General features: G+C 48.9%; 1 protein-coding gene and 1 long non-coding RNA gene across 2 annotated transcripts in view; one reads left to right on the forward strand and one right to left on the reverse strand.

The window, feature by feature from the left end:
- The window catches only part of LOC147101885 (tubulin beta-4B chain-like), a 167,399-nt gene extending 166,309 nt beyond the window's left edge, over positions 1–1,090 (reverse strand). Inside the window, exon 1 of the mRNA XM_085965904.1 lies at positions 959–1,090. Coding sequence (XP_085822030.1) covers positions 959–1,015 — 57 coding nt within the window. The 5' untranslated portion in view covers positions 1,016–1,090. The remainder of the gene's footprint in view (positions 1–958) is intronic.
- Positions 266–21,267, forward strand: LOC147101888 (uncharacterized). Its single transcript, XR_015073389.1, has 3 exons — positions 266–526; positions 7,319–7,475; positions 20,759–21,267. It is a non-coding gene; the product is annotated as an uncharacterized LOC147101888 (long non-coding RNA).
- The last annotated feature ends 548 nt before the right edge of the window (positions 21,268–21,815 follow it).

Genomic DNA, 21,815 nt, shown 5'->3' on the forward strand with positions numbered 1-21,815 from the left:
GACATGTCTTTTTTTTTTAAAAAGCAGGGGCTATTCCCTCTCCCATTCCAAATCCTGCTGGATTTATTAGTGACTCTTATATTTATGTCCCTCCAGTTTTTGACTGCCCCACAGGAAATATCTTCTCTACGTCTACCCTATCAAAACTTTAAAGACGCCTCAGCCTTCTCTGTTCGCAGTTTTATTTTGGTCCCTGACTGGCTATGAATGCAAGTTACTGGGGAGAGGAAAAAAATCTAGTTTGGCATCACCTTGTGGCCAAAATGGAGAATATCGGCAGGCAGCACAAATATCCCAAGGGATAACGGGTTTATGCACAGATTGCTGGCAGCTCCGGGCATTGAGCCAGAGGGCGTCTGAGGACTTGGTTGGGTCCCAGGTTCGATCCCCGGTGTGAGCGGATTGATCTGAGCCAGGTTTGTACAGACCAAGGATTACACCTACCTTTGGTTGGATGAGACTACTTCAAGTTACAAGAGGCGGGCTCCCCGTGTTTAAAGAAAAGTGCCTGAAAATGTAGATCATGGTAAGTGTGATGTGACCAGGGAGGGGGAGGTCCACGTGACTCCGGCTCCTCCGCGCAGGGGGCTGGGCTCATCCCGTTGCAGCTGCGCATGTGCGACCACCCGACCATTGAAGATGCGTATGCGCAACCACCCGATCGTACAAGCGGCGCATGCGCGGCCGCCCACCCGTCCAAGCTGCGCATGCGTGACCAACGTCCGTTGAAACTGCGAATGCGCTCTTGGAAGCCCGCGCAAATTCGGAGGGTAAAACCGCGAGGGCGTGGCCGCCATTTTGTGACGCTGGCAACCAACGGCCGAGTCTGCTCCCGACCGACCCAGTCTTCAATCTGAATTCGGCTTCATGCCGTGACTCCAGGCTTCGCCTTCGGTAAGGGGCGGGGCCCCCGTTCCCTCTTTCCCCCCCCATACTCAATGCGGCGACACAAACACACCTTAGCCCCGATCTGGTTCCCGCACTGGCCGACCTGAACGTGCACGATCTCCCGCATGCCGACAGATGGATTTGAACTGATCGCCCGCCGAGCCAGAGATTAGGCCCTATAACCGCCGCTGCTTCTCCCCGATTGGTTCCCCCGCTGTCAATCAACGCGCGGGCCCGCCCACTGCACAGAGCGCTTCCTCCTATTGGTTCAATGCAATAGTCCTGCTAGCTTGTGATTGGCTGTGAGTTGATGTTGCCTGGTAACAACTTTGTCCCCTCCCTTTCTACCTGGTGGCAGCTTGTCACAATATTGTGGGGCAGGTGTTGACATCATGCTGACCAAGTGGTCCTGTCAGTATCTCACCTTACAGCGCCTAACCTCTCCTCGATTTTTGGTTGCACTTCAGTCCCACGCTCTTGATCTACGGTCACCCGGTGCGGAGGGGAGCGGGCAGGTTGGAGGGCCTCCTCGTGGGTCTGCTCCTGGGCCTGGAGCCATCAATTGGTCCAGGCAGCGGGCGGCTGAGGCGGTCGTCCAGCCAGATTGCCTGCCTCTCTTCCGCGGCCATGTTCGCGCCCGGGTGGCCCTGGAGATGGAGCACGCGGTGTCCACCGGCACGCTTGAGTACTTCCGCGACCGGTGGGCGCCGCGGGGACTGGAGTGCATAATCGATTTGGACAACCAAATTTTAATTTGATTTGCTAAGGTTTATTTAAAGTTTTATCAGTTACAGTCTTAGTTACAGTCTGTTTGTTTAATTTACTTGGTCCAATCAAAAGAGGACAGCACCTAACCTCTGCATTGCAACACCATGGCCCGGATATTCCGATCCCGACGGGTGGGTTCGTGCTGTGTACACTCCCGTAGGTACATCCGATGCTATGTACGCGCTGTGTACACTCCCGTAGGGACATCGGAAATGCCGGTTTCAGGCATGCCAAAAAAAATTTCACTCATTTATCATTTTTAAAAAGGTAAGTTTATTTTTCACATTGAACAACTTCTCCTTTGACTCCACTCACTTCCTCCAAATTAAAGGTGTTGCTATGGGTCCTAGCTATGCCTGCCTTTGCATGGGATATGTGGAACACTCTTTGTTCCAGTCCTACTCAGGTCCCCTCCCTCACCTCTTTTTCTGGTACATCAATGACTGTATCGGTGCCGTTTCCTGCTCTCGCCCTGAACTAGAAAAGTTAATTCACTTTACTTCCAATTTCCACCCTTCCCATTGTCCATCTCTGACTCTTCACTTCCCTTCCTCGACTTCTCTGTCTCCATTTCTGGTGATAGGCTATTAACAAACATCCACTACAAGCCCATTGACTCCCACAGCTACCTGGACTACACTTCCTCCCACCCGCTTCCTGTAAGGACTCTATTCCTTTCTCCCAGTTTCTCCGTCTCCGTCGCATCTGCTCCGACGATGCCACCTTCCACACCAGTGCTTCCGACATGTCTTCCTTTTTCCTCAACGGATGATTCCCCTCTACTGTGGTTGACACGGCCCTCGACCGTGTCCTTTCCATTTCCCGCACTTCTGCCTTCAGCCCTTCCCCTCCCTCCCAGAACCACGATAGGGTTCCCCTTGTCCTCACCTTTCACCCCACCAGCCTCCACATTCAACGGATCATCCTCTGCCATTTCCGCCACCTCCAACGTGATCCCACCACCAAACGCATCTTCCCCTCACCTCCCCTTTCAGCATTCTGAAGGGACCGCTGCCTCTGCGACACCCTGGTCCACTCCTCAATCACCCCCAACAGCCCTTCTCCTTCACCTGGCACCTTCCTGTGCAAGCGCAGGAGATACAACACATGCCCTTATACCTCCTCCCTTCCCACTGTTCAGGGCCCCAAACACCTCTTCCAGATGAAACGCCGATTTACTTGTACTTCTTGCAATCTAGTATACTGTATTCGCTGCTCACGATGCGGTCTCCTCTACATTGGGGAGACCAAACGCAGGTTGGACGACCGCTTTGCGGAACACCTCCGTTCAGTCCGTACGGGTAACCCCAAGCTTCCGGTCGCCTGTCACTTTAATTCTCTGCTTCACTCCCACTCTGACCTCTCTGTCCTCGGCCTCTTACACTGTTCCAATGAAGCTCAACGTAAGCTCGAGGAACAGCACCTCATCTTTCGATTAGGCACTTTACAGCCTTCTGGACTCAACATCGAGTTCAACAATTTCAGACTCTAACCCCTGCCCCCATGATTCTGCCATCCCCATTTGTAACATTTAATCTTTCCTGCCTCCTACAAAAGCACGGTATATTCCTTCAATTCCTCCCCCCCCCCCCCCGTCTCTGCACCTGCTTAATATCTGTCACATCTCCAGCCTGTTCCAGTTCTGACGAAGGGTCCCAGACCTGAAACGTTAACTCTGTTTCTCTCTCCACGGATGCTGCCTGGCCTGCTGAGTGTTTCCAGCATTTTCTGTTGTTAGTTAAAAAAGGTAAGTTTATTTTTAGCCCCGTAAAAAACTTTAATAATTTTTTTCAAAAGATTAAATTTTGTTTAAAATATTTAATTAAATGTAATTTTAACTCATTTTAAAAATGTGATGGTTTTTAAAATTTATTTAGGGGTAAAAATTGGGTAGCGCCCCCTTTGGGATGCTACCTTCACTGGGGCGTTAATTTTAGCGCCCTGAAAAAATTAGCGCTCCCGTGGCCGATTTTCCCAGTTGGCGCCCCAAGAGGGAGATGGGGTGCTACTGGAAGCGCCCCGCATCCCTCTTGGAGTGCTGCGAGCCAATATCGTGACGCTATGCGCACTCAAGAGGAGTGCCGGGCTCACGGAGAGCAACCGGCACCCCGCGGGGGGACTTCACGGGCCAGCAACAAAAATGGGCGCCCGCCACCTCCCCTTTAACTAGCGCCGCCCCGGCCGCAGTTAGGCCCCCCTGACCCCAGTGGACACAGCGTCCGGCTGTAAGTCGGGGGGCGCCACCCAATGTTACAGCCAGGGCACGAGCGGGCGCTGCGCACGGCGATGGCGCCGCCGCTAACCTGCTGAATTTCACGGGAGGCGTTAGCAGTGCCGCACCCGGGCGCCAGTTGATTTGCGCCTCTTAGGGCGCTAACGGGAGGCGCAAATCAACTGAATTTAGCCCCCTCAATGTTTTGTGTCTTTTTGGGGTGATCTCCATTCATATATTTGACAGGTCTATCTGCCAAAAGTATGAAGGGAGATTCCCTTCTCCTATTGGCTGGCCTGGCCCACGTGATCCCAGGGACACTTGTGAACTGCATGCGCCCCTGGGATATGTGGGCCCTGCGCATCTCAACTGTGGAGAGGCCCAGGAGCAGAAGTGTCCGGACCTCGGGAGCCCTCGGGTAAGTTCGTAGATTTTTTTTCCGACAGGAGGCCTCTGCACGGTAGGCAGCATCTGTGAAGAGAGAAACAGACTGGCTGAGTATTTCCAGCATTTTCTGTTTTTATATTAGCTGTAAAGTCCTTTGCCTCATCTTTAAACCCTTCCACCCTAAGTTGAGAAGACTTTAAAATAAGGCATACGGGATCCTGGGCTTTATGAATAGATGCATAGAATACAAAAAGCAAGGAAGTTATGCTAAACTTTTATAAAACGCTGGTTAGGCCCCAGCTGGAGTATTGTGTCCAATTCTGGGCACCACACTTGAGGAAGGATGTCAAGGCCTTGGAGAGGGTGCAGAGGAGATTTACGAGAATGATTCCAGGGTTGAGGGACTTCAGTTATGTGGAGAGACTAGAGAAGCTGGAGTTGTTCTCCTTAGAGCAGAGACGGTTAACGGGAGATTTACTAGAGGTGTTCAAAAGTATGAGGGGAGTAAATAAAGATAAACTGTTTCCACTGGCAGATGGAGTGATAACCAGAGGACACCGATTTAAGGTCATCTGCAAAAGAACCAGAGGGGAGATGAGGAGAATTTTTTTACACAGCGAGTTGTTATGATCTGGAATGTACTGCCTGAAAGGGCGGTGGAAGCAGATTCAGTAGTAACTTTCAAAAGGGAATTAGATAAATACTTGAAAATAACAAAAATGTAGGGCCGTGAAGAATAGGGGAGTGAGACTAATTAAATAGCTCGTCCAGGTGCGATGGGCCAAGTGGCCTCCTGCGCTGTATGGTTCTATGCTTCTCTGCAAACTCCTCCAGCCTTGTAGCGTCAAAGGTAAAAAGTGTACAATTGTTTTGATTTATGCTTATTTCCTCTTTAGCAAACATCACATAGCTGTTGCAAAATTTGCCTGAGCTTCACTGACATGACTGCTTGCAATGCCTGCAGCAGATATTTAAAGAATGATCCCGGTGTGTGTCAAACAAATGGCTAAGCTGCTGCTCTGGCTGATCCTATGACGGCTGACCCCATGCCCCCTTCACCTGATATCTCAGTTCGACAGTGGTGGAGCTCAGCCATGTAAGACCCAGAACTCACTGTTGCTGACTATTCTGACTGGAAACAAACCATATGAAGGGCACATTCTCGTTCGTACTCCTTCGCTGCCGATCAGGATGTGCCATATTACCAGTCCAAATTCCCCTTCTCAATCAATTGGTGGAACAGGGTGAATCCAAGGACCCATTTAAGAAAATCCTCCTCAGTACTGGTTAGAACAGTTGGGGTTCCAGGAGTGAGTAGTGACAGCAGTACTAACCTCCAGCAAGGTTGGCATCTTGACTGTTTACAGTATCAAGTGGAAGCACACTGTACACCATTTCAGGACCACCATTTCAATCCTGTAGGGTGAGATATGCCAGTAATATTTCATTGTCTGCACATGCTGGATAACAGACTCATTCGCAGTTTGTCTTTATCACTCTTTGAACAAAATCCAACCTCCACATAGAAAGCTACCTTCCAATATACCTCATGTTCATTTTTCTGATTTGGTGTGGCTTGGAACTGTGTTTTGCTGTTTTGTACTATTTAGTTTGTACGTGTAAAGATAAACCCAGCAACTACAGGCCAGAAAGTTTGACCTCGGCAGTGGGGAAGCTTTTAGAAACAGTAATCAGGGACAAAATTAACAGTCACTTGGACAAGTGTGGATTAATTCAGGAAAGCCAGCACGGATTTGTTAAAGGCAAATCGTGTTTAACTAACTTGATTGAGTTCTTTGATGAGGTAATAGAGAGGGTTGATGAGGATAATGCAGTTGACATAGTGTACATGGGTTTCCAAAAGGCGTTCGACAAAGTGCCACATAATAGGCTTGCCAGCAAAGTTGAAGCCCATGGAATAAAAGGGACAGTGGCAGCATGGATACGGAATTGGCTAAGTGACAGGAAACAGAGAGTAGCGGTGAACGGTTGTTTTTCGGACTGGATGAAGGTATACAGTGGTGTTCCCCAGGGGTCGGTTCTAGGACCACTGCTTTTCTTGATATATATTAATGACTTGGACGTGGGTGTACAAGGCACAATTTCAAAATTTGCAGATGACACAAAACTAGGAAGTATAGTGAACGGTGAGGAGAGTGATAGACTTCAGGAAGACATAGACAGGCTGGTGAAATGGGCGAACACGGGGCAGATGAAATTTAATGCAGCCAAGTGTGAAGTGATACATTTTGGTAGAAAGACTGAGGAGAGGACATATATAAACTAAAGGGTACAATCCTGAAGGGGGTACACGAACAGAGGGACCTGGGGGTATGTGTGCACAAATCGTTGAAGGTGGCAGGGCAGGTTGAGAAAGCAGTTAAAAAGGCATACGGGATCCTGGGCTTCATAAATAGAGGTATAGAGTACAAAATGTGGAAATTATGATGAATATGTATAAAATATTGGTTCGGCCCCAACTGGAGTACTGTGTCCAATTCTGGGCACCGCACTTTAGGAAGGATGTGAAGGCCTTAGAGAGGGTGCGGAAAAGATTTACGAGAATGGTTCCAGGGATGAGGGACTTCAGTTACGTGGATAGACTGGAGAAGCTGGGGTTGTTCTTCTTGGAGCAGAGAAGAGTGAGGGGAGATTTGATAGAGGTGTTCAAAATCATGAGGGGTCTGGACAGAGTAGATAGAGAGAAACTGTTCCCATTGGCAGAAGGGTCAAGAACCAGAGGACACAGATTTAAGGTGATTGGCAGAAGAACCAAAGGCGATGTAAGAAAAAACTTTTTTACGCAGCGAGTGGTTAAGATCTGGAATGCACTGCCTGAAAGGGTGGTGGAGGCAGATTCAATCGTGGCTTTCAAAAGGGAGTTGGATTAGTATCTGGAGAAAATAAATTTGCAGGGCTACGGGGAAAGGGTGGGGGAGTGGGACTAGCTGAAGTGCTCCTGCAGAGAGCCGGCACGGGCTCGACGGGCCGAATGGCCTTCTTCCGTGCTGTAACCATTCTATGATTCTATGTTTCTCTTTTACTGTTATTCTGATATTTCAGTGCATCTTGCTGGTTCTGGAGGTCTCCCCCCCCCGCCTTCATCAGACAAAGCAAGCCTTGCCTCGGGTCCTTGGTGACTTTTGCCTCATGGAATTTCCGTAGTTCCTAACCGCAGATGGAGGTTGATCTTTATTCAGCGAGGATGATTCTACTTATGGTAAGTAGTCTCTCATTTACTGGACTAAAAATAATCCATGGAAGAAAAAAGCAAAAGTCCCCACTGAGTGTGAAGGTTAGTGAAAGGCTAGTCAATGCTGCTTGGTTTAATGGTCAGGAGTGGGTGGAAGACAACATGGAATCTGACCCTGTATCCACCAGTACCTTTAGATGCATACACTACTAATTGTCGCAGTGACATTCACCCTCGTACTGTATTTCCTGTCTGAAACTGCAATAATCTCTCATCTCCGCTATGTAATTAGTTTACTGATGAAAGCTTGGGCAAACAGATTAATGACATCTGAAACGAAGTGCTATTAATTATTTTATTAAGGACCATTTCCTCCTGTCCTGAAGGCATTGACTTTTGTTGTGGTAAGGCAGGCTGCCCTCGGGTACCACGCCCAAATGGCCATTCCTCTTGGGTGAACCTCAGACGTGAGTTTGGTGACATATTGACACAGCCGAGCTTGTTCCTGCCTTTGCCTGCTATCTACAAGCACACACTTTTGGAGCAGGCATCACTGGATATCAACTGGGAGCAGAAATCGTCTCGACCCAACACATTAACCTTTTTTTCTCTTTTAAGATGCAGATGCATGACGTAAGAAAACTACTAGGCACTTGGTCTAAGTATTAAACAAGGCTTTAATCAACTGTTTTACAACATGGAGATCTAGTTGTGTCCTTCACTAGTTCCTGTTAAAGAATGTCCTGAGCAAGCTGGGCCCATGCCCGAGTATTTATACTCTCCCTGGACAGCGCCACCAGCAGGCCGCCCAGTATATTTCATAAGTCATTTCCACATGAATGACAAGATTCATGTCATTCTTCCCGCCTGAAAGATTGGAAGTCCGGCGGCTTCCTTCTACCGAATTAATCAGACTAAGAATAGACGCAGTCGTTTGGATCTCCGTTGGAGGCCGGAAGGCACGTCTCCTCGGACCGTGTTTTGGTCCCTGGGTCGCTTGGTTTGTACCGGTGGGCTGGCAGAGTCCGTGTCACCTTGCTCGACCTGAGGGAGACTGGGGAGATCGTGGGTGCGGGCCCCCACAGGCGCAGAGCTGGCTTCACCCTGCCCAGTAGTCGGTGACTGACCAGCGTCCTGGCTTCGGGTGGCCATCCCGCAGGGAGCGCTCTGTTCCCGGGTTGTTCCGCCTGAATAGCTGGCAGATCCCTTGACGTCCCGGGTAGGGCGTCACCCTGAGAGGAGCGCAGGGTATCGGCGTCATTAATACGGATCCCACTATCGATTGGGTCCGTGGGACCGGTTGGGCAGGGAGCCAGATCCCGAAGTGAAACTGTGGATTCCCGGCCATCGGTACCGCATGTGCGCGTACGTGGGATTGACATCCGTCAGTTCCACTTCGTCGATGAGGGGATCACTCTTAGAGGATCGGACAAATCTTCGGAGCAGCACGGGGCCAGGAGCTGCCAACCATGATGGTTGGGACGTCCCATGAGTGGAGCGACGCTGGAACCCGAAGAATCGTTCGTGAGGAGTAGCGTTGGTGGATGTAGAAAGAAGAGACCTGATGGAATGCAACGTGTCAGGGAGCATCGTTTCCCACTGCTGGTCTGGTAGGTTGCGTGACCTCAGTGCAAGACGAACAGCGTTCCAAATGATAGCGCTGTATCTCTCAACCTGTCCGTTTCCAATAGGATGATACGGTGTCGTTTTACTTGTGGCGATTCCCCGTTGGGAAAGATAACTTTTGAGTTCGCTTGACATGAAGGAGGGACCCCGATCAGAGTGGATGAAATTGACCATACCGCAAAGGGAAAAGACCTGATCGAGCATTTGATCACTGTGGAAGTAAGCATATTGGGACAGGGGAAAGCAAAGGGAAAGCTTGAATATTCGTCCACAATAGTAAGCAAGTAGGTGTTTCGCATTGAGGAAGGCAATGGCCCTTTAAAGTCAATGCTGAATCGCTGCATAAGCTGTGTAGCGTGTATGAGCGAGCCAACCGACGGATGAAAGAATTGCAGTTTTAATTCTGCGCAAATTCTACAGGAGGAGCATGTTCTTTTCACGTCTTTCGTAGAAAATGGGAGATTTTTAGATTGCACAAAGTGTAACATACGGGTAACGCCAGGATGGCACAAGTCAGTATGAAGATCCGTAAGAGTCGAAGTTGACATGGAAGAGCAGAATGCACGCGTGAGGGTATCTGTGGCCACATTCTCTTTGCCGGGTCGATAATGTATGGTGTATCCAAAGGTGGCCAATTCCATCCTCCAGAGCTGTATTTTGTTATTCTTGACCTTAGTGCGTTTCTGGTTATCCAGCATAAAGGCCACAGAGCGCTGATCAGTTATGAGCGTGAAATGGCGACGAGCGAGAAAATGACTCCATTTACGTACAGCTTCGACGATGGCCATAGCCTCCTTCTCGACAGGAGGATAATGGAGCTCGCTACCCTGCAAAGTTCTGGACAGAAATGCAACGGGTCGACCGCCTTGATTCAAGGTAGCCGAGATCGCCACCTCCGATGCATCGCACTCGACCACAAAAGGGAGATTTTCATCGATGGAATGAAGCGTGGCTTTTTCCAGTTGTTGCTTGAGGAGGTCGAAAGCTGAAATAGCCATCGCGTCCAACGGAAATGACTTCGCGTGAAGCAGGGGCTGGATCTTGTCGGAAAAGTGGGGTATCCACTTCGCATAAAGGCAAATATGCTGAGGGCCGACGAAGAGAGCCGAGATTCGTAGGAGGAGGGAGCTCCTGAAGCGGACAAAGTCGCTCCGGATCCGGATTGATGACACCATTGCCCACCCAGTAGCCAAGGATGTTGACTGATGGTACTGATTTCACAGATTTGGACTCATTTAAGGTTAAGTTGCGACGACGGAGAACATCAAGACATTTCTGGAGGTTGGCATCGTGCTCCTTCTGGTCATGACCAGCAATGGTGATATTATCCAGATATGGAAAAGTGTCCGTTAAGTTCTCCTGTTTGACTAGGCTGTCCATTGCCCATTGAAAGACAGCCACCCCATTGGTGACCCCAAATGGAAGGCGACAAAACTGGTAAAGCCGACCATTGGCCTCAAAGGCCGTATATTTTTTGCCAGAGTCCTTTAACGGTACTTGATGGTATGCGCTCTTTAAGTCAAAAGTTGAAAATACCCTGTAGTTGGCAAGGTTATTGACCATGTCATCGATGCATGGTAGTGGGTAGGCATCCAGGTCGGTATACTGGTTAATAGTTTGCGAGTAATCGATGCAAAGACGTTTCTTGTGTTGCTTCAGAGGATTTTTAACGACGACTTGAGCCCGCCAGGAAGATGAACATGGCTCAATGATACCGTCAGCTAGAAGGCGAGAGATTTCTGCCTCAATAAAGGATAGATCATCTTGGCTGAAACCTCGTGATTTAGTGACTATGGGCTTACATCGGGGGGAAAGATTGGCAAACAAGGAGGGCTCGTCCAGCGAAGCCACCGAAAGCGCGCAAAACAGTACTTTGGAAATAGTAAGCTCCAGCTTTGACCCTCCAAACTCGAAAGTGAGTCTTTTGTGTTGTTTCTGGAAATCCTGTCCCAGGAGCACATCGCTGCACAGGTTTTTGAGCATCCCGAGCCGGGTGGAAAAATAAGTGCGGCCATTGAGAATAAGGTCAACAAGACAAAAGCCGGAAGAGTTGGTGGTCAGTGTCGTCAGAGCCATTACAATTTCCCTGTCCGAGGGGTAAATACGCAGTTTTAACTTACTGACAGCCCGCTCACTGATGAAGCTGTCAGAGCTACATGAGTCGATTAATGCACTCAAAATGTGTCCATTTAACCGAAACCCTCGTGGCTGCGTGGGACAGGCTTTGGGGAAAAACAGCTGTAACACTAGTAGTGGCTCTTGGGGGAGGAGCAGTTTTATAGATAGCAGCTGTAACACTAGTAGTGGCTCTTGGGGGAGGAGCAGTTTTATAGCTAGCAGCTGCAACACTAGTAGAGGCTCTTGACCGGCATACTTTAGAAAAGTGACCTTTCTTACTGCAATGATTGCAGGTTGCATTATGAGCAGGACAAACTTTCCTATAATGGAATGCAGCTCCACAGAAGAAACACTTCTTTTTAGATTGCCAAGATGCCGCTAGGGTAGGGTCGTCATCAGTGAGGGCTTCCGCCTGAGGCTTACCGGGGGAGTCACTAAAAGTGGTAGCAGCAGTCCATGCATATGGTAAAAAATAGGCATCTGAATTTTTTTGAGCTAAGTCCAGAGAATATGCCTGGTTATAGGCAGCTTGTAACCCGAGGGTTTTATTCTCCAACAGACGCCGGCGTATGAGGGGAGAAGCAATTCCGTTAATAAAAGAGTCATGAATTAATTCCTCCAGGTACTGCTCAGCTTAGACAGCTTTAAGGTTACAATCTTTGATGAGCCTGCGAAGCTCTTGAAGGAATTCGTCAAGTGATACCCCGGGTTGTTGTTGAGTTGTGGCCAGTAGGTGCCGAGCAAAAATTTTGTTTGGGGCCTTAACAGATAGTTGCTGTAGTGTTTGGATAGCGGAGTCATAGTCCACACAGTCTTCGATAAAGTCAAACACACGAGGGGATACATAATTGGCAATCATTCGTAACTTATTAGGAACATTCTCACCACACTCCTTGAGGAAGTTGCTGAAGGTATGATACCAGTGTTTCCATACCTTAGCAGCTGTAAGTGAATTCGGATCCAGGTCTAGACGGGCGGCTCTGAGTAGTTTCTCCATGATGGATTGATTACTACGTCCGAGTTCCCAAATCACTCAGAGCGTGGAGCGGGTTGCAGTTGATTAAATTGATGTAAGAAAACTACTAGGCACTTGGTCTAAGTATTAAACAAGGCTTTAATCAACTGTTTTTCAACATGGAGGTCTAGTTGTGTCCTTCACTAGTTCCTGTTAAAGAATGTCCTGAGCAAGCTGGGCCCATGCCCGAGTATTTATACTCTCCCTGGACAGCGCCACCAGCAGGCAGCCCGGTATTATTTCATAAGTCATTTCCACATGAATGACAAGATTCATGTCAATGCATTTCCTGCTTTTATTGCAGGAAGCCTGCCAGATTTCTCCTCCCCTCTCTAACCGCAGAGCATTGAGGCCACTCGCCTAATGCGCTGCGTGAGACCAGTTAACTCCATGGAGTGGATCAAACCTGGGATGTTCTTCGTCTATATGTGCAGTTACAGAGGGGCCTTTAGCTCGTGAGCCGTCAGATGAATTCCAAGCATCTCTCAGCTATCGCACTATATCTTCTGAAATGTCAGTGGTAGAGTAGTCATGAATCGCTGCATAGTAAATCATTAGTAGAAGTCTGCCAGAAAGTGGAGGGGTTGGAAGTGCAGCACTCACATTCCTAGTCTCAGGCAGTCACTCCGTTGTCTTTATCAAGTAGATATGTCCTGGATCTGTGCTACCCAGAAATAGAGCTGTGAACGGGGAAGTGCCAAGTACTAGAGTTCTGCCATTCTGTCCGTCTAAGAAAAGGTTACAACCTGATCAGCAACTAACTTAGGAAGATATATGGCTAGAATTTGAATTATGCACAACCATGCACATGTAATCAACCCAACCTGGGTTGACTCTTAACTGCACTCTGAAGTGGCCCAGTAAGCCCTGGGAGTTCTCAACAGTGACTCCGGGCTACATGAAGTCTCCTGGCTTCAGGTCAAACATGGGCAAGGAAACCTTGCTGATTACCACCTGCTGCCCTCCCTCAGCTGATGAATCCGTACTCCTCCATGTTGAACATCACTTGGAGGAAGCACTGAGGGCAGCAAGGGTGCACAATGTACTCTGGGTGGGGGACGGGACTTGATTGTCCATCACCAAGGGTGACTTGGTAGCACCACCACTGGCTGAGCTGGCCGAGACCTGAAGGACATAACTGCCAGACTGCGCTTGCGGCACTTGGTGAGGGAATCAACACGAGGGAATAACCCACTTGACCTCGTCCTCACCAATCTATTTGTCGTAGATGCATTTGCCCAAGAAATCATTTATAGGGGCACCACACTTTAGGAAGGATGTCGCCAAAGTTCCCGTTAAGCTGTGTGGCCGCGCAGTGCTCTGGAGGTCCCGCGCAGTGCTCTGGAGGTCCCGCGCGGCGCTCTGGAGGTCCCGCGCGGCGCTCTGGAGGTCCCGCGCGGCGCTCTGGAGGTCCTGTGCGGCGCTCTGGAGGTCCTGTGCGGCGCTCTGGAGGTCCCGCGCGGCGCTCTGGAGGTCCCGCGCGGCGCTCTGGAGGTCCTGCTCTGAAGGTCCCGCGCGGCGCTCTGAAGGTCCCGCGCGGCGCTCTGAAGGTCCCGCGCGGCGCTCTGGAGGTCCCGCGCGGCGCTCTGGAGGTCCCGCGCGGCGCTCTGAAGGTCCCGCGCGGCGCTCTGGAGGTCCCGCGCAGTGCTCTGGAGGTCCCGCGCGGCGCTCTGGAGGTCCCGCGCGGCGCTCTGGAGGTCCCGCGCGGCGCTCTGGAGGTCCTGTGCGGCGCTCTGGAGGTCCTGTGCGGCGCTCTGGAGGTCCCGCGCGGCGCTCTGGAGGTCCCGCGCGGCGCTCTGGAGGTCCTGCTCTGAAGGTCCCGCGCGGCGCTCTGAAGGTCCCGCGCGGCGCTCTGAAGGTCCCGCGCGGCGCTCTGGAGGTCCCGCGCGGCGCTCTGGAGGTCCCGCGCGGCGCTCTGAAGGTCCCGCGCGGCGCTCTGGAGGTCCCGCGCGGCGCTCTGGAGGCCCCGCGCGGCGCTCTGGAGGTCCCGCGCGGCGCTCTGGAGGTCCCGCACAGGCCGCACACTAGCTTTTATATGAGAAAAACCGCGCATGCACGAACATTTAAATGAGCTGCACAGCCAGTTAAAGGGCCCACACACTGAAGAAAAATAAGAGGAAACATTGGATGTCGCCGAGTCAAAATCCTGGAAGTCCCTACTAACAGCACTGTTGGAGTACCTTCACCACATGGACTCCAGCGGTTCAGGAAGGGACACCACCACCAACTCCAGGGCAACTAGGGGATGGGCAATAAATGCTGGCTTTGCTAGCGATGCCCACATCCCAAAAATGAATATATTAAAAAGAACCATAAGAGACAATGGTGGTGATATCCAATTGATAAGGGATATCTTTATTACATAATGTATTGACTCATACTGTCCAGAAGTCCATACCTGTACCAAGATACTTGTACATTTAAAAGGAAAAGGACGTACTGCCACAATTAATTGGTGGGTAAAGGCATCACATGATGTAGCGTGAAGCCGTACAGACTAGAGGTTTCCAGGATTTGAGTTTCAGTCTGCTGAGTTAGGTGATCAGAACGGGGGGCATGAATAGGGATACTACCATTGTCCTCAGCTTGAGGGAAGGGAAGGGATGAATCTGCGTGTGTACCCATTCCTGATCACTGTCCAATCACCCCTTCTGGAAAGTGCGTGCATGTGGATGTTGAGTGGGAACAGGTTAGGGCTTGGTGGTGAAATTCCCACAGTTGAATAGTCCAGTGTTTCTCAAACTGGGGTCCACGGACCCCTGGGGTCATTAGAGACTTTCCAGGGGGTCCTCGGCCTGACCGTTCTCCGCTGCCCTGCCCCGTACCACCGAAGCTCCAGGACCAGGTAAGTCCCACACTGTGCACCTTGTTAGTGAGACTGTGGAAGAGGAGCTGTGGCTGCTGCTTGGGCCTGCGAGCTGGGGCCAGTGGATGGTGACTGCAGCCTGAGCCGAGTCAAGCCGCGGGGGTCACTTACTGAATGGTCAGTGGGCCTGGCCTTCCCCAGGGGCCGGCTCTTCTCCTGCTCCTCCCCTACCCCGGAATCAGGGTTCTCGAGTCACTGCCACCCCTGGTTACTTGTACCTTGCTGGGTCGCCTCCTCCTCCGAGGTTTGTCGGCGGCCAGTCCCCAGGCTCGTTTAACCTCCGGCTGATTTTATTCGGTTTGAGGCCAGGCCACTGAGATGTGCTGGATCAGAGGGGGGAGGGGTGGTGTGCGGCGGGGGTTCCATTATTGGGGGGCAGGCATGCATGGGGCTTCATGACCCGAAACTTCTAACAAGCACACTGTGCCCCTTTGATGAGCTGTAGGTCCGGGTCTGTACTTTGTGCATGTGCTGAGTTTTTGATTTGAGCGAGATCCTTTCTCCTGAGCGTTGAGGCTGCAACAGGTGGTGAATGAACTACACTGCACTTTGCATACCTGTTTATGCCCGGCTCCAGTGGCAGAGGTTTGTGAGCAGGTCGCGTGCCTGCCTTCTCAATCACGAATAGTGCTGGGAGAAGTAGTAAACCTCTGTCGGTGGCAGTCGGTATGTCTTGTCCAGTATGTTGATGGCACCAAAACTCAGCTTGATTCATGAAACTGTTCAGTAGTTTCAGGGATTCAGTTCTTGCGAATTATTCTCGACGGCTGGGCCCGTCTCCTCACAGAGGCCCACCGCTCTCACGCACTTTGCAACGAGCGCTCCCTGCCGGTCGAGCCAATTCCTCACCCTGGCGCCGCGACTCTGCGCCATCCTCCCGACACGTGATCAGAGAGCCTGCGGGGCCCTCCAAACACGTGCCTGAACGTGTTCACGCAAACACGGACACTCCCACAGTGCAGCTGTTACAGAACACGCCGGTGGGACAGTGGGCGGCGAGTCGTGTTTCCAGCAGCATCTCTGCATGTGGATGGGTGCTCGTGCCCTCACTCACCTTGGCCAGCCTCCTGACGGCTTTAAAAATTATACAGCACTAAGAGGCTAATAGTGGCCATCTGTTGCTGCAGAGTGCCCAGAATTGGTGTGAGAAGCAGGCACACCCAGCTCACTGATATCTGTAAGTAAATACCCGTTTTCTTAAAAGCATTATTAACACACTCTTCACATGCAGCACTTTCATGTTATGAGTATTATATAGTATTGCAATTTAGATGGGGGTCCGTGATTACTAATCGATTGGAAAAGGGGTCCTTCAATCAAGAAAGTTTGAGAACCACTGGAATAGTCCACTGGCACTCACTGTCCGGGCTCACAGGAGCAGAAAGGCCAGTAGGTGGAGTTGCCGGAGGGCTGCACCACAGTACGTGAGGAGGGGAGAACACTGGATGGTAAAGTAAAAGGGACATGCACTATTTTCCCCAAATTCAGAGCTTCCAGTTTCCCATATCATTGTACGATCAGACTGGGTAATATAACCATTTTTAATGTGTAACTGGAATAAACATGTCAGGTTTCAGTAAATCTAATGTTATCAGCACACAAGGTAATGTGAGGTTCATTCATCTGTGTGAGCCATTACTTCCACCATGTAGAAAAGTGACAGAGGTGTATAAACCATGACAATGCCTGTTGAATCTTACAGCTTGTAGCAATCTTAGCTACTGAACAGAAGTATCCTTTGAGTCTAATTCTCAGGAGATCCTGTTCCAACGTCAAATGCCTCTCAGTCTTGAAAATAAAACAAAGGCTTTTAATAAAACATTTCTGGCTTAAATTGAGTGCTCTTAATGGGCAGGTTTCAATCCTACTGTTAATATTTTCTGTCGAGTGCATGTTGAGTAATATTATTTCCTCCCTCTCTTTGATGTAACCTCATCCCAAAGCTTTACTGGTACCACTCATCGTCAACCACTAGGTGGTGCAAGAGCAGCTCAGGGCACTTTGACCTCTAGCTGCCCACTCCACCAGGAGAATGCTTTGTTTCCTGACAACCTCCGCTCTGTACTATATGAGGGCATGGTTGAAAGTAGTACCTCAGTATTAATTGTGGCCACAGTGTAATGCAGTGCCAAAGCATCATGCCACTATAAAAAAAATCAAATACAGTAAGTTGTACGAGTTTACATCTTAGGAATGTTAACCCAGTGTCCCATTGTATGATTCACACCATCGTGTTTTTCAGAAAGAAAGACGTGCATTTCTATAGCGCCTTTCACAACCTGAGGACATCTCAAAGCGCTTTACAGGCAATGAAGTACTTTTGAAGTGTAATGTAGGAAACGCGGCAGCAAATTTAGACACAGCAAGCTCCCACAAACAGCAATGTGATCATGACCAGTAAACATGTTTTAGTGATGTTGGTTAAGGTATAAATATTGATCAGGACACCAGGGAGAACCCCCCAGCTCTTCGAAATAGTGCCGTGGGATCTTTTACGTCCACCTGAGAGGGCAGATGGAGCCTCGGTTTAACGTCTCATCCGAAAAATGGCACCTCCGACAGTGCAGCACTCCCTCAGCACTGCACTGGAGAGTCAGCCTGGATTTCTATAAAATTAAAATTCTGTCAGGCCTGGACAGACTAGATCAAGGAAGGATGTTTATGATGGCCGGGGAGTCCAGAACCAGGGGTCATAGTCTAAGGATAAGGGGTAAGCCATTTAGGACTGAAATGAGAAGGAATTTCTTCACCCAGAGAGTGGTGAACCTGTGGAATTCTCTACCACAGAGGGCAGTGGAGGCCAGTTCATTAAATATATTCAAAAAAGAGTTGGATATATTTCTTAAGGCTAAAGGGATCAAGGGATATGGGGAGAAGGCAGGGACAGGGTACTGAATTTGGATGATCAGCCATGATCTCATTGAATGGCAGAGCAGGCTCGAGGGGCCGAATGGCCTACTCCTGCTCCTATCTTCTATGTTTCTATTTTGTATTTTAAGGGTTTTGCATTGTTTTTACTGGTGGCTCTGGAAGAACAGTGTGAAGACACTGGTGGGAAATAGGTAGGAAGACTAATCAGCGGATGTTGTTCTGTATATAGCAACATGTGATTGGCACAGTATCCCAATAATACAACCTTGAAGGAGGATCTGTATATTGGCCAAAACGAAGGGCTGATCACGCCCTTGTCCTGATGTTGTCTTTCTTCTTGGACGGTAGACTCCTTACCCGCTGACTCCAGCCTTTCCTCTTCTTTTCGAAGGTTAAACAATCCTCCTTTATAACCTGGCTGCTGGCAAACCAAACTTCTCGGTAACTTTCCATCCTCTCCCAAACAAAGCAGTTTTCTAATCTTCCCACAGTCTCAAGGTCTATCTGGGCAGCTGTCTTCTTCAACCTCGTCCCTTGTCTTCACCAAAGTACACTGTCTCAGTTAGCCTTCTAAGCAGTTAGGTTAACAATTCTGTGTTCTATCCTTTGTTGTTAATACTTTTAAATTCTGCTTTTTGAACAACCCAGAGTTTCTTTTTAGTTTCCTTAAAACGGGTATTAAAAAGTCCATAATCCTTCATCAGTGTGTTGCGATGCACATTTGGCAAAGAACCTTGGTATTTAAACAGTCAAGACAACTTTGTTGGAGCCGCGTAGTCTATACACACTTCACCAGGTCAGGTGTCAGTGAATTTTATGTATATTAGACAGTATTTCACACATGCTGAAAAAATGGTCCAGGATTTGTCACAGGCCAGCCATCTGCAGGAGATAATATCCTTGAAGTTGAAGGCTTTGGGATCAGATCACTTACATCGGTAGATGCTGATATGCCTGGAAACCGACAGTCTGGAACATCTGAACAGAGTTTAAAGAATGACACAAACTTGTAACTAAACTACTGAGGATTCTCCTGAGGAAACTAGCAGAGTACAGAGAGTACATCTCACAGCCAGGTACTTAGGCCGAACATGTCCAAGAAGTTACATTAGAATTAAGTGGTGTTGGGCAATGCCTTTCAGGATCAAGACAGAATATTCTCTGACTGCCCACCTTTTTTGGGGTCGAGTTTCTGTTTGTCAGCATGAAATGATCACTCTCTTCCCATAGGGACACAATTCTCTTCCCAAGCCCACAGACCTTGGGTGCAAGAGCCTAGTGTATGCACAAAGGTACTGCTGAAGTGTAACTAGCGAAAACTGCACAGCCTACCAGCAGAGAGAACTGACACGTTCTCTGCTGCTTGTTTAGCCTACTGGCCATAGGTACTCCACCCTATCCGTCAGGGCATTGGATTGCAGGGTTAACTGAAGCCGAATAATTTAAGGGGAGGCTAGATAAGTATGAGGGAGAAAGGAATAGAAGGATATGGTGATTGGGTGAGATGAAGTAAGGTGGGAGGAGGCTCGTGTGGAGAATAAACACCAGCATAGACCAGTTGGGCCGAATGGCCTGTTTCTGTGCTGTAAATTCTATGTGATCCTATGTAAAGTTTCACCTCTCTGCAACCAAATCACCTTAGGCACCAAACCCTGGATATACGAGTGGGTGTTCTCATACCGGCCTCCATGTAAGGCTTTTCAACAACCAAGTGCGTATCAAGTATGGAGTTCCCTCATTGGCTATACACTGGACGCTTGCTTCTTCATGGTGGAAAGACCTATGGAGGGTAGTTTATGTCATTGCCAGATACGATATATCCAAGTCCAATACCTGAATCAAGCTCATTTATTGTTAAAGTTCAGGCTTTGTCTGAGCACTTTAAACTTTTTTTCACCGTAGAGACGCAGTTTCCGTAAGACGAGTCTCCTATGAAACCTCCACTGTACATACCAAGAGTGGGACAGAATTCCCCCTTAACCTATGGCATAAAGCAATGGGTACCGTGTAGGGTGCCCTCCACATTCTTCTGTCTACTCCAAAAGATGTTTAATGTCCCTGATTTCCTTCGCCCTTCCATTGGCGGCCATGCCTTCAGCTGCCTAGGCCCTAAACTCTGGAATTCGCTCCCTAAACCTCTGCCTTTCCACCATTAAGAACCTGCTTAAGACCTTCTTCTTTAACCAAGCTTTTGGTCACCTGTCCTAATATCTCCTTATGTGATTCGGTGTCTAATTTTGTCTGATAACACTCTTGTGAAGCGCCTTGGGATGCTTTACTACGTTAAAGATGCTATATAAATACAAGTTGTTGTTGTTGTCCTCTGATTATTGACCCTCCTGCCAGTGGAAACAATTTCTCCCTATCTGCTCAATCAAAACCCTTCATAATTTTGAACACCTCTATTAAACCTCCCTTAACTTTCTCTGCTCTAAGAAGAACAATCCCAGCTTCTCTAATCTCTCCACATAACTGAAGTCCTTCATCCCTGGTACCATTCTGGTAAATCTCTTTACACCCTCTCCAGGGCCTGGACATCCTTCCTAAAGTGTGGTGCCCAGAATTGGACACCGTACTCCAGCTGGGGCCTAACCAGTGATGTATAAAGGTTTAGCATAACTTATTTAAATACATTTCTTATGTAATACCCACTGGAAATGTTATGTACGCTAAGTATGGTTATCAATCTTTAACTTAGACACTGTATTATCATTGTTATAAATCCCTGGGTTAAAGTTGCCCATGTGAAGGTACGGCAAGAACTTTTAAGGACACAATGTGACTAAGAGCAGACTTTCCATAATTCTGCACCAGTATCAACTGTTGCAGACAGTGAGGCTGCGCAGTCTCCAGGCAGAAACCCCAGGAGGAAGGGGTGGAGTCGGGGTTTTCGAGCGGGAAAAAAGAGCGACTGGAAGAAAAGAGGGCAGGAGCTCTGAAAAGAGGGCTCAGGAGGCAAATGGCTGCCGCATCCCGTCCCGGGTTTCCAAACTCGGCCGCCGCCCTTCGTATTAGTAGCTCTGCATCCAGAACTCAAAGTGGGATTCAGTGATCGTGAAGAGAATTCAACGAAGGGGTTCGGAGTCGTAAGTCTTGCAGACATTATACATACCATGAGCTCCAACTTAAGCGCGCCAACGAAAGAGTGCACTCGAATTTGGACACAGGGACAGATTCTCCTTTGAATCCATGTAAATGGAGAATGTATGTTTATTATGTCTAGATTAATTCTAATGTATGCAAATGTCTAATTTAGTTCATTGACCTGTAATCTTCTTATACTGTCTGACGTTAAAACTATAAAGTAAGATAATTAGAATTAAGCCATTGTAGTAGTGATCTCCTTACTGGACTACAGAATACTGTCTACAACAGAGACCACACCTCACATATATCTAGAGAACCGTGAAGGGGTTACACTTACTTTCCTAGTAAAATTAGTGATAGAGTGGGAGAGGGTGTATGGGAGGTTGGAGATGGTCCCGGGACCTGCTTGGGTTTGTCGGGCCATGCGCGCCTCGGATTGATTGGCAGACAGGATGTTGAGGGGAAGGGCTGTAAAACGAATTCTGAATTACGTGTTCTAAATGTTATTTTGATGTATCTGCTGGGGTGCATGAGGAGCCGTTTTTGCAGGGGTGTAATTTGCAACCAATGGGATGACAAGCAGGCAGGTTCTCCAACAGGTGGGCAATCGTTTCACCAGATTACCGCCCAGGTGGTGACGTTAAGAATGACCAAGGTCTTTGGAAATTCCGCTGTGCAATAAGAGATATGAGCACAGCGCGTCATCTGAAATTTCCCTCAGCGCTATTTAGTGGAAGCATTAACCCTTTTAAACTAAGCGGAGTGGAATATTAGTATGGCTCAT

The sequence above is a fragment of the Somniosus microcephalus genome, chromosome 23 (assembly GCF_052327205.1).
Source record: "Somniosus microcephalus isolate GS21.2 chromosome 23, FLI_Smic_1.0, whole genome shotgun sequence".
NCBI lineage: Eukaryota > Metazoa > Chordata > Chondrichthyes > Squaliformes > Somniosidae > Somniosus > Somniosus microcephalus.